Source organism: Rhipicephalus sanguineus, chromosome 1 (assembly GCF_013339695.2).
Source record: "Rhipicephalus sanguineus isolate Rsan-2018 chromosome 1, BIME_Rsan_1.4, whole genome shotgun sequence".
In the NCBI taxonomy this organism is placed as follows: domain Eukaryota; kingdom Metazoa; phylum Arthropoda; class Arachnida; order Ixodida; family Ixodidae; genus Rhipicephalus; species Rhipicephalus sanguineus.
This window is the reverse complement of record NC_051176.1, coordinates 150,393,406-150,410,014: the sequence shown is the minus strand read 5'-3', so window position 1 is coordinate 150,410,014 and position 16,609 is coordinate 150,393,406. Positions and strand designations below refer to the sequence as shown.

The window sequence follows — 16,609 nt, the reverse complement described above, 5'->3', positions numbered from 1 at the left end:
CACTCAGCACTTTTCGGTTGCTTGTGACGCCCGATCCAGTCGTAGCTTTCGGAGTCAGGTTTTCCAGGCTCCTCTCGATTGGTACGCTATTCTTAAACGCTTGGGTTGACGAACTTTGAGAGACCTTTTAACGAAAGCCGGCATTATCATCAAATTGAAGATTTCGGTAATTTTATTTTGTTCGGCCAATGATCACGCATATCTGCATAAGTATGATTGTGTACAAAATCACAGCTGTCCCGATCCCGCCATGACTGGTCCACTGGTAACCTCAGTGAAGTGGAGCCTGTTGCGAAGACCTCTGTCCCGCCTGCCGTCACAGTATCCGTACTAAATGTCTGCGGTCATCGCTTAATTGCGAAAGTCGCATTTTCTCCATGGTTTCCACAGCGAAAAAAGGATAACGCACAAAGGGAATCACATGCAAACACGTGTGACTGCGTCGCATTTACCAGTGTTGTGAAAGGCCAGCTACATAGCTAAATATGAACATGACCTATAACTTACTGTTTGCTTTTCTAATGTACAGTCGTGAGCAATATGACAGGGAACACTGAAATGACGTTTTAAATTTCAAGCGGCTAAACACAGGTGGCAAGCGCAAAACTGTTTCTAACAATAAATGCTGAAGCGGGAGGGTATCTCTGGCAATTCAATACGTCGCATTCATATCGGTACTGTATAAGTAATCGTTGACTAAAGAGGAATCTGGTGTTCCCTCTAGTATTGCTCACGACTGTACGATGTAAGCTTAAGGGCTCGCTGCTCTCATTGCGACACGCAAAAGCGCTCTACAGTCGACTGAAGTGTGATAAGTGCGCTCCTCCGCATAAAGAGTGTTTAGGCAGCAGAGCACGCTTTACAGGAAAACTTTTTCCTATACTCGCGGACAACTTTTCTTGGCAATAAAGCGAAGGCGACAGAGCCAAGTTGCGCGACCGCTACCTGTAATGAATGTAGTCCCACAACTGCCTCCGTATTTTCTATGTGATAATTAAAAAAAATGGATTCCTTCATATCCAATAGGAACGTCTTTGAGACAAGACACAGCACACACCAGTAAGATATATATGGTTGTTCTATTTTATACGTTGTCATTTCACGTTTTTTTCACGCGGGAAAACGTCGCGCCTTTAACGCGTACCTCAAACGCTAAATGACGTCTGCATCTCCAGGTGATCGTCCGTCTCATTCTGGCTCTTCTGTCTACTCGCTTAAAAAAACTTGCGACGATCTTTACCCACGAATGATAGTCTCAGCAGACCAATCAAGGGCCATGCAACGCTTAATGCCGCGCACTGATCACTTTTCACGGTTGTACGAAACGCGTGCCAAAGCGGACTACTCGACGTAGAAGTACTTGGCGTCTGCTATCGCTCGTACAACCCGCAAGGTGGAGAATGCTTCGAGAAATGAAAAATTGTCATTCGCCCTACTCTAACAAGAACTTGCAAAGGAAACGTATGCTAATTTTCCGAAGTCTTTTTAAGTGTAACAAGCTTTTGTTCGCGTCACTTCAGTAGCAGCGTGAGCAGACGATGTCTGCTTTACCTGTATTTGGAACTGCTTTACATGTAGCTTGTACGACCTTACGGAAGTTTACGGACGTGGCTAAGGAGATTGTAATGAGAAATGACATGTTTTAGTGACCCGTGGTAAGCACGCAACTGAAGGCGCGAGAAAGTCAAGATATGTCGCGAAACGCCATGCGATGTAGAAATGCAGCGGGTTTTTAAATCTCTAGGCCAGCAGGATTTCTGGAGGCAGCATTGCTTAAAGTTTTTGTTCTGACCAGCGAATGCATGAAGCTCGCAGAGTCGAGAGAAACTGTAGGTAAAGGTCGCCAATTGATTAGAAAGGATAATTAGTGCTCAAGGTGAATGAAATGTGAAGTAAATATTTAAATAGAATCAGAGGTGACTAGTAGGTTAATCACGTATGAATTAAAGTTGGTTAGGGTAAGTCTTATGTGAATGAAAGTTAATTGTAGTAAGGATTTGCAAGAGAGAGAGAGAGAGAAAGAGAAGAGGAAAAGCAGGGAGGTTAACCAGACGAACGTCCGGTTTGCTACCCTGCACTGGGGATAAGGGAATGGGGAATAGAAAGAGGAAGAGAGAGGAGGAGAGCACTGCACGTACAAAGGGGTACAATCAGTCACTGAGGCTGGAGCTTCTCTGACCTACATGACATGGCGCTCTGACGTTCCATTGGGGAATCGCGGCCTTTGAGAGGGCCGTGGGCGAGCCGTTGTGATTACTGCAGCGCTGCAAATATTGGATCGAGAACCTGCAGCATTTGCAGGGCAGTTCGGGCTGTCTGAGTGCTTAGCTTATTCAAAAGCATGAATATGGTGTTCAGAAGAGAGCGAAGCATCGCAGCAATGTCCTTGTCTTTATCGGGCAAGTCGTGGGGAACCAGCGCTGTCGTTGACTCGGTCTGTGTCTGCTGCAACCATTGAAGTCGCTGTCAAATTTGAATTCACGCCTCGACGACCAACTCTCAGCATGTAGAATCGCTGGTTATGTTTATGCGACCGAAAGAGAACAGGTAACAGGAAGTAACGATACAACCGACTGAGAATGTCAAAGTAGTTTAATGAGTGTCTCATGGGAGCATAGGCTTTCACCTGTGGTCTCCTTAGCGTTAGCTAAAGGGTCTGTAAGGTCTGTCATCTGTATCGTACAGAGGCTGTACAAAGATACTTAAATTTTCTCCCATTATTAAGCCCATTCCACGCTCGCACGAACAACGAAAATCACCTTTTCATGAAATAAAGGTTCCGGCTATTTGCAGTCGCAATCTTAAGCGTCCATTTTTGCCGAACGGATTTAAGCTGCATCAGAAATTCAACCAGCGGGCCATCGCGTTCCGTCTGGAATGCTATAAGTAGGGCTCCGTGTTTTCGGTTTTATCCGAAAAAATCCGATAAGCATTCGCCAGTAAAACTTTTGACACTTCGGATTTATCCGGTAAATTCCGATTTCAAGGCTAAATATGACCTGGTTCCGTTCTTTATCGAAAAAACAGGTTCTAAGCGCTCATTGATACATCTTCTGGTTTGACCGATTTAAAGTTTACCGCACGTCTGTATTAGGCGACGTAGCTTTAATGTGCTCCGACTCAGCTTCTTACATGCAGAAGCTTCACGAGGATTTGCAACTCTCCAACCCCGAATTCGAGGCCCTTCACTTCAAGGATCCGTGCCACCTACTCAGCAACGCTCTGGAGGATGGAATCGGGACAAGCTCACGTAGTTCACGATTTTGTTGTGCATTTTCCTGCCCTGTTGAAGTCGTCGCGGGAGCTGCGCCGTAAGTTTGGTCTTGTGTGCTTGGCCATGGGCATGTCCGTCAAGTCGCTGAAAACCGTATGTCCGAGGAGGTGGTTCTCTTTTTATGAAGCTCCAGAAGATATTTTGGGCTACTGGCGCGCCATTTTAAGTTTCTTGAGAAGCGACGAAGCCAAAGGAACGAAGTGTGAGAAGCTCAAGAGTCTTATTTCTTCGCCTGAAGCTGTGCACGACTTGCTCGTTAAGATGAGGTTTCTGAAGACCTATTCGTGTGCCATGTTCACAATCATTAGGGAACTTGAGGCAGAGAGTACCCTGGTACACCAAGTTCATCCCATACTGGGGGTTCGTTTGCGTGCACTCATCAGTCAAACCGAGGTCTTCGCATCAGATGTCACAAGTCTGTTGGACCTCCCTGACGAGAATGACCGCTCAATGAATGTCACAGACATTCACCGATACTACGCTGCTGTCGCCGAAAAGTGGAGACAGACATCTGAGAGGAACCTGTGCGATCAACTCCAGTACAGCAAAGAATCGTTTTAGTACCGTCTTCAAATTGTGAATCCAAATGTAAAGCATGAGCTGCCCTCCGCGTTCTAAACCCATGAGCCTATTTTTCAATTAGTTCTTCTTGAAACTGACGACATCAGCCAGCTCCAGAGTAATTTTGCGAACTATCAGTGCTATGAAATATGTAACATTGTTGAACCCCTGTAGTTTTGGAGACTACACAATGTCCAGTAGCCAGTGGTTTCTCGCTGCGTGCTGCGTCTTCAGGCACTTCCTGTTTCTAGCACTAACGTTGAAAGGACATTTTCAAAGCTGAGCGTTTTTTTTTTCGTTTTCATTTTATCTCACTCTCTCTGTCCTCTTTCCGACCCCTATATCCCCACCCCTGTGCAGGGTAGCAAACCGGTCACTCGCGCCAGGTTAACCTCCCTGCGTTTCCTTTTCATCTATTTCTCTCTCTCTCTCAAAGCTGAGAGTCGTCAATCGAAAGGAGCGCGCTTCGATCACTGACAGCAACTTCGCAAAGTATGCTTGCGCGTTTTACAATAAGCTTTAAGCTAAGATTGTTATACGCACAAATACAGGTGTTTTGTGTTCAAGTATTTAGCTTGTGCATATATGTTCTTGTGCATTCAAACCTTCTCGAAAAAATAAAATGTGCTTCATGTGTTTTGATGTTTTAGTATTCAGATGCGAATTGATCTAAAGTTTTGGGGTTTTTATAATAATGCAAAACTCCGAATTTCGGAGAATTGGGGATTTACGAGAAATAAACTCCGATAAACGCCGAATTTCCGCCAAAAGTATAAACTACGATAAACACCCGCCGATTTTCAAGACATATAAACACCGAAAGGACCGAGCCCTAGCTGCAAGCTGCCGCGTCAAAATCGTCTGAAATGGCCCAATGTCATTCGAATCTCGTCTCGACAGCAGCGCAAGTCCGAATTTTTCGCCTCACGTCAGCATTAGGTTGCCGAATTTGGACGCGCTCGACAAAACATGTGAGCGGAAATGACGTGAGCGTCGCCATTCGGCACAGTTACGGCCGCATACCCTGATGCGGGCGCACCTGCCCAAGGTTCGACGGTAATGACCATTGACAGCATGCGAGAAATAAAGCGCGCGAACAAGGGGCGGCGGTTGCGTGGTGGCATCGCGTCTGATATTGTGTAAAGACGTTCCTTTCTTTTCTTTTTTTTTCATGTCTTCCTGCATGCTTCAGCCTCTCCCTCGGGGTTGTTGCCTGACAGCAGCTCGTGCGTTGGAGGTTCTCTGGATTTCGCCCGTTCAGCTGTCGCAGTTTATTTCGCCTTGCACTGCGGTTCGATTTACGCGTCTTGCGTCAGGAAATCTTCTTAACGCCCTCCCAAACGTTGGAGCGTTGACTCTGTCGCATTGTGCAAGCCGCTTGCACAGGCGCGCGCAGCCTTTGCGTAAACGAGTCACTTCGCAGTGGTGCGGGCCTTGAGCTGTGTGGCACAATACTCTCCGTTTGGCGATGCTTGTACACGCATCACTGACTCTCACGACTTATTTCTCTCCTTTCATCTCTTTACGCAGGGTTTCCTGAGAATATACAAGCAGTTCTTTCCCCGTGGAGACCCTTCCAAGTTCGCATCACTCGTGTTCAGGGTATTTGACGAAAACAAGGTAAACGCAACGAGTGTATTTTATCTACTATACCTGCACTTCGAAACCTCCTTTTTTTCATAGAGAGATTAAACAAATGTGCTTGTGGAACTGTGAAGTACTATGTGCATTCAAATATTTCTGGACGCAATGCTGTTGTCTTTCATTTAAAGTTATTATCTTCCTAGTTCTTGTACGGATAAACAAAAATAGAGACGCCGACTTTTATTGTCTCTTTAACAACCCCGGGCGAGGTAGATTAGCCGCTAAGGTGTTGCGCTGCCTAGCTCTAGGACGGGAGTCGGATTCTCGGCCGCGGCGGAGGCATTTCGAGGGGGCGAAATGCAATGCCATCGTTGTATATTTAGATTTAGGTGCGCGTTAAAGAACCCCAGGTGGCCAAGATAAGTGCGGAGTCCGCCAATAGGTCGTTGCTCATGATTATATCAGGGTTATGGTGCGTAAAACCACAGGGTTAAATTGTTTGACATTTCAGTGTATAAAACCGTATAGACTTGATCATACCAACCTTCAGAGTGGAACGCCTTTGTTATTATTATTGTGTTTAAATAATTTAATGCTATGCTGTTTAATACTATTGTCACGTGGTCGTGACGTCTACGAAGGGAGCACCATATATACACCATTTGCCTGTGGCGGTACTCAGAGATCGGTGTTACAGCCTTTTGTCGTTATCACTAGCGAGATGGCGCGAAGGGCTCGAAGAGTGCGCTTTAAAAGTCGCTGCCGTTGCGACAAGCGCCCGCCTCTAGAGGGCGTGGTCGCTCGTGCGTGCGCTTATCTCGTGATCGCGGTGGTTCGTACGTCTTGCGTTGAGAGCACGAAGGTCACTTGGCTGACTGCGGGGGCCGCTTTTGCGAAAGGAGCGTGGTGCTTACGCAGAAATAAGTTACAAATAGGACAGTTCGCTCTCATCCTGTGTATGTTTCCTTCCGTGCGTCCTTTCTGCTTGAGCAGCGCGTTGCAAGTTTCGAGCTGCTTGCCGTTCTTCGCGTGACATTACAATTTGTTGCTGTAGCATTCATTCCTTCGCCCTTGGGGCGAAAGAATGCGCAACAAACGCTCAACTACGTCTGTGAAGACAGGCTTCACTTTCGTGCTATACCGATTCCTATGACAGAGGGATCAGCCATGTTTTAAATGCGAAGCATTTCTTAGCGAACTTCTGCGACTTTGAGCGTATCTATCTATCTATCTAGCTATCTATCTGTCTGTCTGTCTGTCTGTCTGTCTGTCTGTCTGTCTGTCTGTCTGTCTGTCTGTCTGTCTGTCTGTCTGTCTGTCTGTCTGTCTGTCTGTCTGTCTGTCTGTCTGTCTTGTCTGTCTGTCTGTCTGTCTGTCTGTCTGTCTGTCTGTCTGTCTGTCTGTCTGTCTGTCTGTCTGTCTGTCTGTCTGTCTGTCTGTCTGTCTGTCTGTCTGTCTGTCTGTCTGTCTGTCTGTCTGTCTGTCTGTCTGTCTGTCTGTCTGTCTGTCTGTCTGTCTGTCTGTCTGTCTGTCTGTCTGTCTGTCTGTCTGTCTGTCTGTCTGTCTGTCTGTCTGTCTGTCTGTCTGTCTGTCTGTCTGTCTGTCTGTCTGTCTGTCTGTCTGTCTGTCGTCTGTCTGTCTGTCTGTCTGTCTGTCTGTCTGTCTGTCTGTCTGTCTGTCTGTCTGTCTGTCTGTCTGTCTGTCTGTCTGTCTGTCTGTCTGTCTGTCTGTCTGTCTGTCTGTCTGTCTGTCTGTCTGTCTGTCTGTCTGTCTGTCTGTCTGTCTGTCTGTCTGTCTGTTCTGTCTGTCTGTCTGTCTGTCTGTCTGTCTGTCTGTCTGTCTGTCTGTCTGTCTGTCTGTCTGTCTGTCTGTCTGTCTGTCTGTCTGTCTGTCTGTCTGTCTGTCTGTCTGTCTGTCTGTCTGTCTGTCTGTCTGTCTGTCTGTCTGTCTGTCTAGCCGCCTACGACTTTGTGCTCTCCTGGCCGTTTCGTTAATCGGATGTATACCAAAATTGGTGTGTCATAACATGGCCTTATCACGAACATAAATGACAGGTCATATCATGAAAATCATGACACGCATGTCATGAACAGCATGATTTACATTCCACGGCCTTTGGGCTCTTGCGGTCGTTCCGTTAATTTCATATATACCAAAATTGGTACGGCGTGACAAGAGTTCATGACGAACATAATGACTGGTCTTAACATGCAAATCATGACGCGCATGCCATGTGCAGCATGATTTACATGACATGGTCTCTGGGCGCTCGCGGCCGTTTAAATGAAGGGATATATGGGTGATTCCACGTAAGATCGAACAAACGATGGCTGGTCGACCTCTCAAATTTATTTCAAAATTTTATATATTATTGCCTGATGAGTGGAAAGAAGAGATCCGCAATTTGTTTTGCCACGAAGAATTTTTTCGAACCACAGGAAATCAATAATGACGAAGAGGCGGAGTGGAGCGCTCATCCGCTCTGCTGTTTTGGCCAACTTTCGTTATGAATTGCACAAAATATATTAAAGTTAGGTAGCTGAAATTTATTTACCTAAATATATGCATGTTTTTGCTCCTGCTCAAGTATTTTTAGTTTTTATGTGTAGTGTAGATGTTTTTATAAAAAACCTCAAAAATGGCCCGATCGGCAAAATTTTCTTTATTTGAAGGTCTTTATCTCAAAAATGCCTTGTAGCAGAGGTACGAAAATTCCGCATTACGTTCTTCGCATCCGTATCTACCAAACTGCCAAATCTTGTATTTATACAACTTTTCAGTAAAGAGATATGATCGGGCTAAGTTCAAGAAAACACCGAACAATGAAAACTTCTGACGACAGTTAAAAAAAAACCCATTTTTTAAATTTCTTAAACTTTGTCCACTTATTCTCCTCCACATCAGCTTTCACAATCATTAAAAACATGTTGCATAATGTCGTTGCACTAATAGTTACGGACCCTCCAATGAGACCCTTAGGCAAGGATGGGCAATTCCGACTTCTTGCCCAGCAAGTGTATAAAATGCAGGCAGGATTGAATTTTTTTATTAAAAGGTCGGCAGGTACCTAAAAAGGTGTCGCTGGCACTGAAGACGTTAATTTTGAAATTATTTCGTCACTGCAGCGGCCACGAGCGCGGAGCTACCGAGTAGGCGCGCGCGCACCCGAGATGCTCGTTGTAAGAGACGGCGCAGTGAGAGCTCGTTTTCGCGTCCTCAGACCGATTGAGTTCGAAACAGCAACACCTCTCGGGTGACTTGAACGCACGTGCACCGGTAGTCGCAGTGATCTGGTTAATTGCGTCGATTTCTTTTTCAGGGGGCATAAGAATGTCATCGTTAAACTGTGCGTTCCGTGAAGATCTTCCGTGAAGTGGTAGCAAAAGCACGCGTAGCACAAGTAGTCTCACTGACAGTCACTGATCTTTCGGGCGTTAAACGTTCCTTCAAAGCATTTATGTCTAGATCGGTAACTCTGCGAGATTTTGGCTTCATTTCAATATTTAAAGGAGTACTGACACGATTTTGAGACATCGCAAAAGGGACATTTTTTGCTTCGTTGGTATGCAGTGTCCACGCTGTCCACACACTGGAGTCGGAGAACACGTATAAATATTTTAATTTGACTTTGAAGTATTCGTCGCTGAGCATTTGCAAGCCAGCCACACTGCAAGGACATTATCCCGACTAGTCAAGACAGTTCCTCCGAGTTCGCGAGTTCTGCGTCCTGCATGCAGCCTAAATCGTAGAAATCACTGGCAGGGTCACTGGACGACAATTCACTCATCGTTCTCTATTGCACCACGAGCAGATGACGGATTTCCCGCTAGTACTTCGCGAATTTCTGTATCTCCGTGACGTCACACTGCTATGAAACGACACTGAGAAGCCACCCCCTCGATATCGAAACCGAAAGTGTCTTTTTAATGTGGCGCTAATTAAAATATATGGGATGCATTCCCAGGCACCACAATAGTCGTTTTACGTTTCTCGACGCCAGTATTTTTATTTAGAGCAACAATCCGAATTTTTTTTAAATTCGTGTCAGTACTCCTTTAAGCTTGTTGTGCTTCGAAAGGTAGTCTCCACAATAGACTCATTCAGAGCTATACTTTCTCGTCATGAGACGCACAGGAAGAGTAGAGTAAGAGCAAAGCACAAGAACTATCCGCGCCGAATGAAGTGTGAACAGCGCACCGAACGCGCGGCCAGTTCACGCCGTCTGCTGCCGACATCTAATATAGACAAGCGCATCCGGTTACCGATAGTTTTGCTTTTCTTTCCTTTGACAATCCATATTTTGCTTTGCCACTGGAGCGCCACGTTCATGCTTTCCACTGATCGCAACTGGCGCAGCGCAGTTTCTGTGGCAGCAGCGTGCGTGAAGCGAGCGCTCATATCTCCCTTATAGAGTTTTCATCTTGCTTCCATCTCCGCCGTGTTATCAGCGCCTAGCTGAGATGCGAACAGAGGGCGGATAGAATAGCGAAGCTCCAGTGCACGTGCGTTCAAGTCACCCGAGAGGTGTTGCTGTTTCGAACTCAATCGGTCTGAGGACGCGAGAACGAGCTCTCACTGCGCCGTCTCTTACAACGAGCATCTCGGGTGCGCGCGCGCCTACTCGGTAGCTCCGCGCTCGTGGCCGCTGCAGTGACGAAATAATTTCAAAATTAACGTCTTCAGTGCCGGCGACACCTTTTTAGGTACCTGCTGACCTTTTAATAAAAAGAAATTCAATCCTGCCTGCATTTTATACACTTGCTGGGCAAGAAGTCGGAATTGCCCATCCTTGCCTAAGGGTCTCATTGGAGGGGCCGTAACTATTAGTGCAACGACATTATGCAACATGTTTTTAATGATTGTGAAAGCTGATGTGGAGGAGAATAAGTGGACAAAGTTTAAGAAATTTAAAAAATGGGTTTTTTTTTAACTGTCGTCAGAAGTTTTCATTGTTCGGTGTTTTCTTGAACTTAGCCAGATCATATCTCTTTACTGAAAAGTTATATAAATACATGAATTGGCAGTTTGGTAGATACGCATGCGAAGAACGTAATGCGGAATTTTCGTACCTCTGCTACAAGGCTTTTTTGAGATAAAGACCTTCAAAGTAAAGAAAATTTTGCCGATTTGGCCATTTTTGAGGTTTTTTATAAAAACATCTACACTACACATAAAAACTAAAGATACCTGAGCAGAAGCAAAAACATGCATATATTTAGGTAAATAAATTTCAGCTACCTAACTTTAATATATTTTGTGCAATTCATAACGAAAGTTGGCGAAAACAGCAGAGCGGACGAGCGCTCCACTCCACCTCTTCGTCATTATTGATTTCCTGTGGTTCGAAAAAATTTTTGGCGGCAAAACAAATTGCGGATCTCTTCTTTCCACTCATCAGGCAATAATATATAAAATTTTGAAATAAATTTCAGAGGTCGACCAGCCATCGTTTGTTCGATCTTACGTGGAATCACCCATATACGAAAACTGGCATGACGAGACATTTATGTATGACGAACATGACTGACACGGTAACATGAAAATCATGACATGCATGTCATGTATGACATGATTTACATGCCACGCTTATGGCGCACTCGTGGTCGTTTCGCTAGATTCATATACCCCAAAATTGGTATTGTGCTATGTGACTGTATGAAGAACATGAATAACAGGTCGTAGCATGAAAACCATGACATCCATGACATGTATGTCATGATTTACATGCCACGCTCATGGTGCATTTGCGGCCGTTTCGCTTGCACGATATACACCAAAATTGGTATTGCGCGACACGACCGTATGACGAACGTAAGTGAGAGATGGTAACATGAAAATCATGACGTGCAAGTCATGTACAACCTGATTTACATGCCATGCTCATGGTGCGCTAGCGGCCGTTTCAGTAGATTGATATACACCAAAATTGGTATTACGCGCAGCGACTGTATGACGAACGTAAATGAGACGTGGTAACATGAAAATCATGACATGCATGACATGTACGATATGATTTACATGTCATGCTCATGGCGCACTCGTGGCCGTTTTGCTTGCTTGATATCCACCAAAATTGGTATTGTGCTACGTGACTGTATGATGAGCATGAATAACAGGTGCTGGCATGAAAATCATGACATGCATGTCATGTATGTCATGATTTACATGCCACGCTCATGATGCATTCACGGCCGCTTCGCTAGCTTGATGTACACCAAAATTGGTATTGCGCGCAGCGACTGTATGACGAACGTAAATGAGACATGGTAACATGAAAATCATGACATGCATGACATGTACGACATGATTTACATGTCATGGTCATGGCGCATTCGTGGCCGTTTCGCTTGCATGATATACACCAAAATTGGTATCGCGCGACGCGACTGCATGGCGAACGTAAATGAGAGGTGGTAACATGGAAACATGACATGCAGGTCGTGTACGACATGATTTGCAAGCCACACTCATGGTGCATTTGCAGCAGTTTCCCTGGCTTAATATACACCAAAATTGGTATTGCGCGAAGCGACTGTATGACGAACGTAAATGAAAGGTGTTAACATGAAAATCATGACATGCATGTCATGTATGGCATGATTTACATGCTATACTCGTGGTGCACTCGCGGCCATTTCGCTCGTTTGATATACACCAAAATTGATATTGCGCGATGTGACTGTATGACGAGCATAAATGAGCGGTCTTAACATGCGAATCATGTTATGCATGTCATGTACGGTATGATTTACATGCCACTGTCATGGTGTGCTTCCAGCCGTTTTGTTAACTGGATACATACAAAATTGGTATGGCACGACACGAGTGCGTGATGAACATAAACGACAGGTCATGCATTGTGTGTACCAGAATGTGCGCTTCATTGGCATGGTGTATACTACATTGTGCATGCATGCGTGCATGGCAAACATGCGATATATGGTGGACTAGATGCCATGGCATGAATGATTTCATTTGGCTCAAAGAGAAACAAGGCGATGTATGCAGCTCTTTGCTGGCTGCTTCGCATTACATTGATTCCCACAGTGCGTGGGATCTGCCGAATTTTTTTTTTCTAGAACCTCCACAACCACCTTGCCAGCCAGTTTAGCAGTAGCGTGTGCCGTAGGCTGGCCTGTGATAACATCTGGCGACGCCGGTTTTCGTAAGCTTCCGGAAGTTGGGATGACATTTTTTGCGGAAGACCGTGCGATGAAGACCAGCGACGTCAACTGTTCTTCAGACAACCTGTGTGGTCGTGGTAGCGTGCTGGAGTGTGTGGCGAAAAACGACATCGACTGATCTGTGATTAGGTAAAAGGGCCAGTCGCAGTGATCGGGACTCCGCAGAATTCTGGGGCCCACAATATTGTGGTACCTGCTATTTTTGTAAAATTGAAGATGGGACGACATGCGGGGACCAGTGAGCGCGCATTTCCCGTGGCCGTCTGCGCTGTGTGCTGAAAAAAGAAGAAAAAGAGTTATCATTGCAACATAATCACTAAGTATGAAGAGTGTGATTTTTTAGCTCCTAGCAAGCTTTCTTTATAATCGTCGGAAGAGGGCACGATGTTCGCTACAGAAAATGCAAATAGAGAGAGAGAGAGATAATAAAACGAGAGAAAGGCAAGGAGGTCAACCAGAATTGTAGCATCCGGTTTGCTGCCCTACACTAAGGGGAGGGGGAAATGGAAAGAAAAATGGAAAGGAAAGCGGAGAGAACAGCAGGCGCGCGATAAAAAGTATAAACAAAAGGAAGGGTGTAGAGCGGGAGTACTAAAACCTATTCAATAGGCCACTGGCTCGCAAAAAGTTAAGCAAGGCCGCCAGTGAGGTCCATTCCAGTTAGGACGTTTAATCACAGATATCACGTACCTTCATTTAAATGGCGAACTCCTCTTCTTTGTTTATTGCTGTTACATTTACATTAACCAGAAAGGTGGTGATGTATGCATGAAGGCAAAAATAGTTGGGTATCTTAAATCCGAAAGCAGGAGAGGGAAGCGGCGAACATATTGCCACGCCCGCTTCTTTTCTTTTGATGTATTCGGGTTTGACCATCAACGCTCGAAGCTGACCGCGCCGCAGTGTTCGAGAAGCTTCGCGATTGTGGGATGGCCGACAACGCTCTTTGTGACGCCTGCGGCACGGAGGAGACCTTGCAACATATCTTCTGCGACTGTCCTCGCTACGCTGCGCAGAGACGATCCCTGGTATTCGCTCTCGCTCATCTTCACAACAGACCGTTGACACTAGACACGATTCTCCAATGTCATCCTGATAAGTCATCGAGAGTTCAAGCAACCAAGGCATTGCTCAAATTCCTAAGGACGACAGACTTACACGAGCGGCTGTAGACTTTTTAATGATGCCGCATACCGCACAAGACTGCCGCTCTGCGCTGTGAAGTTATGTGTGTGTGTGTGTGTGTGTTCCCCTCTCTTTCTCTACTCTTCTTTCGATCTCCCCCATCCCTTCCCCCTGTACAGGGTAGCATACCGGTTATGCCAAACTGGTTAACATCCCTGTCTTTCCTCTCTCCCGTTTTCCTTCCTTCGAGATTGTAGTAGATGGTTTTGTTAAGATTGCGCGACGGACGCGAATAGTCTAGAGTATTCCAGTGCTTGCGCGACAACCAGGGATAAGACTGGAAAGTTCGATGCATGATGTATAAAAGACGGCGCATCCCAGCCATGAGCAGTTTTATCGACGGCCGACGCCCTGTTCGCCGCTATCAGTGTACAGCGTGTATTGCTGTAGTTTGACTTTTCATTTCCCGGCCACAAGTTCGGCCAAATAAACAGTTCCATCTTGAACACGCCGGCTGCTGTCTTCACCGACTGTCACGACCACGTGACAATATCATAAGCAAACGCAGCACGAAGTTCATACTGGTTTGAGCAGCGGAACTGAAAAAAACGAGGGACGATGGGAGGACTGACAGGGACATCGATGTACAGTCGAGTGCATAATTTTAGAGACCACGGGAGCGCGTGCCGAGGCGCGTCGCTGCGCCTTCTGGCGGCTGCACGGCTCTGTCCGGGAGCGCGTACTGCGCACGCTCGTCCCATATCACCCGGCAGCCTGTCCTTTCGCTCGTTTCAACGGCGCGCATCTCGAAACGATGCGGACGGCGCAAGGTGCCACTTCTGCAGTCGCTGTGCAAGCACCGGTACTCCCGAGCGATAATATAGCGGCGAAAATGCCTCTAATGTAATAGCATGGCTCGAGCGCGCCATGCAATACGCTTTCTTCCTTGATGCAGCGCGGAAAACATGCAGTTTCTCAGCTTTTCTCAAACGGAGTTGCGTGATATGCTCATCTTGCAGTGATGAATTTTGTGCTCTGTCTCGGAGACGTTATGCCAGCTCCATTTCTTGGTGCGAATATCGCGCCTGCAGTGGTATGCAGTAAACCACTGAATATCGCGCGTCCAGAATGAATAGCCAGGAAACGCGATAAATAAACAGTTTATTCTTATAAGCCAGAAAAAAAAAGAGAAAACGATAGCTATAACTGCTATCCAGGAAGGATCACTACTTTCAGTATTTAATCAAACGCCCATCGGCGGCAATCACTTGCGCCACACGAGATGGCATCGAATTGTAAAGCGCGGCCACGATCTCGGGGCGTGCACGAAGTGCTTCCCACTCCTCCTGTATGGCCGCGAATAGGGTCTCCTTCGTTGAACTTCCAAGATTCTGCGCCGCAAGTCGGCGTTTCACGAGACCCCAGACGTTTTCAATGGGGTTCAGGTCCGCTCCTACAGGTGGCCATTCCAATGTGCGAACAGCAAGGCCCTCAAGCAAAGATTTCACACTGCGAGCAGTGTGAATCGGGCTCCTGTCATGCTGGTACACGAAACAACCATCCTTGAACGGCCCATTCAAGACATAAGGAAGCAATTCTCTCTCTATTATAAGGGAGTACGCGGAGGCTGAAAGGTTCCCATCGATAAGAACCAGTGGTCCAAGTCCTTCCTTGGTCATGGCGGCCCAGACACACACAGAGCATCGGCCATTGGCAAAGACCGACTGCGTGTACTGTGGTGAATACCTGGCGAGGAAGGAAATGCTGGATTGGTTACACGGATTTATAAGAACGACAATGGCACATAGTCACTTTATCCCCGAACAATTTCGTCTTACTTGAAGATCCATATAATGAAATTTTAATTATGCGAGATCGCCAAGATGGTGCGAAATATTCGACATGTTGGTAAGGCACCCTCAGTGCGTTCCAGAAGGCCTCGCAAACTCAACTGTATTTTTCTAAGGTAATGAGGTACAATATACAAAAAAAACATCATACATTGGCTAAGGTGCTTAAGTTTGGCGAGCTGCTCACGATAAGAAGTAACACAGCTTAAAGAGAATCAAAGCTAAGCAACGTTCTACAGCAAGTTCGAAGACAATAAAGCGCTGGGCTTTACTTGCCTTACCCACAACGTAATTAAGGCGCACTGTAGTGGGTGACCTGCCATTAATTTTTACCAGCTGCGGTTACTTACCCTGTACTCCTTCTACACATTCAATGGTAAATAGTACAAGGATGACATTAATGTAGAAGACAAATCGCAAATGTTACCTCGAGTTCATTGGACGCCATACTCGCCGTTCCTGATCCCAGCGACTTGAAAACGTTGATTCATCGCTGAACACGACTTCTCCCCACTCTTCTGATCCCCATGTCTGCACAGAACGCGCAAACTGCAGTCGCACGGATCTTTGCCTGTCCGTGATGTGGGGCTTCTGGGCCGCGACGCAGTTGGCAAGCCCTGCTTCTGCCAACCTCCTACGGATAGTCCAGACGGGCGCGTTGAGATGCAATGCATCTTTTATGCCTTTCGCTGATATATGGAGATCAGCTACTACGGCGGCGATAATTAGCCTGTCCACTTCGTCATCTGTGCATCTTGACCTTCCAGCACGGTCTCTGTCACTGATCCCCCCTGTTTGTCGGTACGCTTGGATGGCACGACTCACCGCATTTCTTGACCTTTGAAGGAGCCGGCAGATGACCCGCTGAGAAAAGCCTTGGATGCTTAACTCTACGATGCGTCTCCTTTCATCAGCTGGTACTCGTGGCGACATTTTTGAAGACGAATGTGGGGGCCTTGAAACCCCCGATCTTATACTCTTTCGAGAATGGCACTGTCCAATAGCTGTCCAATAGCTGGGCTGTGCCGCGA

At 46.3% G+C, this 16,609-nt stretch overlaps 1 protein-coding gene across 1 annotated transcript in view; it reads left to right on the top strand.

Annotated features, from left to right (window-relative positions):
- Nucleotides 1–16,609, top strand: part of LOC119400214 (frequenin-1) — a 271,350-nt gene that overhangs the window by 218,769 nt on the left and 35,972 nt on the right. The window contains exon 4 of the mRNA XM_037667220.2: nt 5,366–5,455. Within this exon, the coding sequence (XP_037523148.1) occupies nt 5,366–5,455 (90 nt within the window). The remainder of the gene's footprint in view (nt 1–5,365; nt 5,456–16,609) is intronic.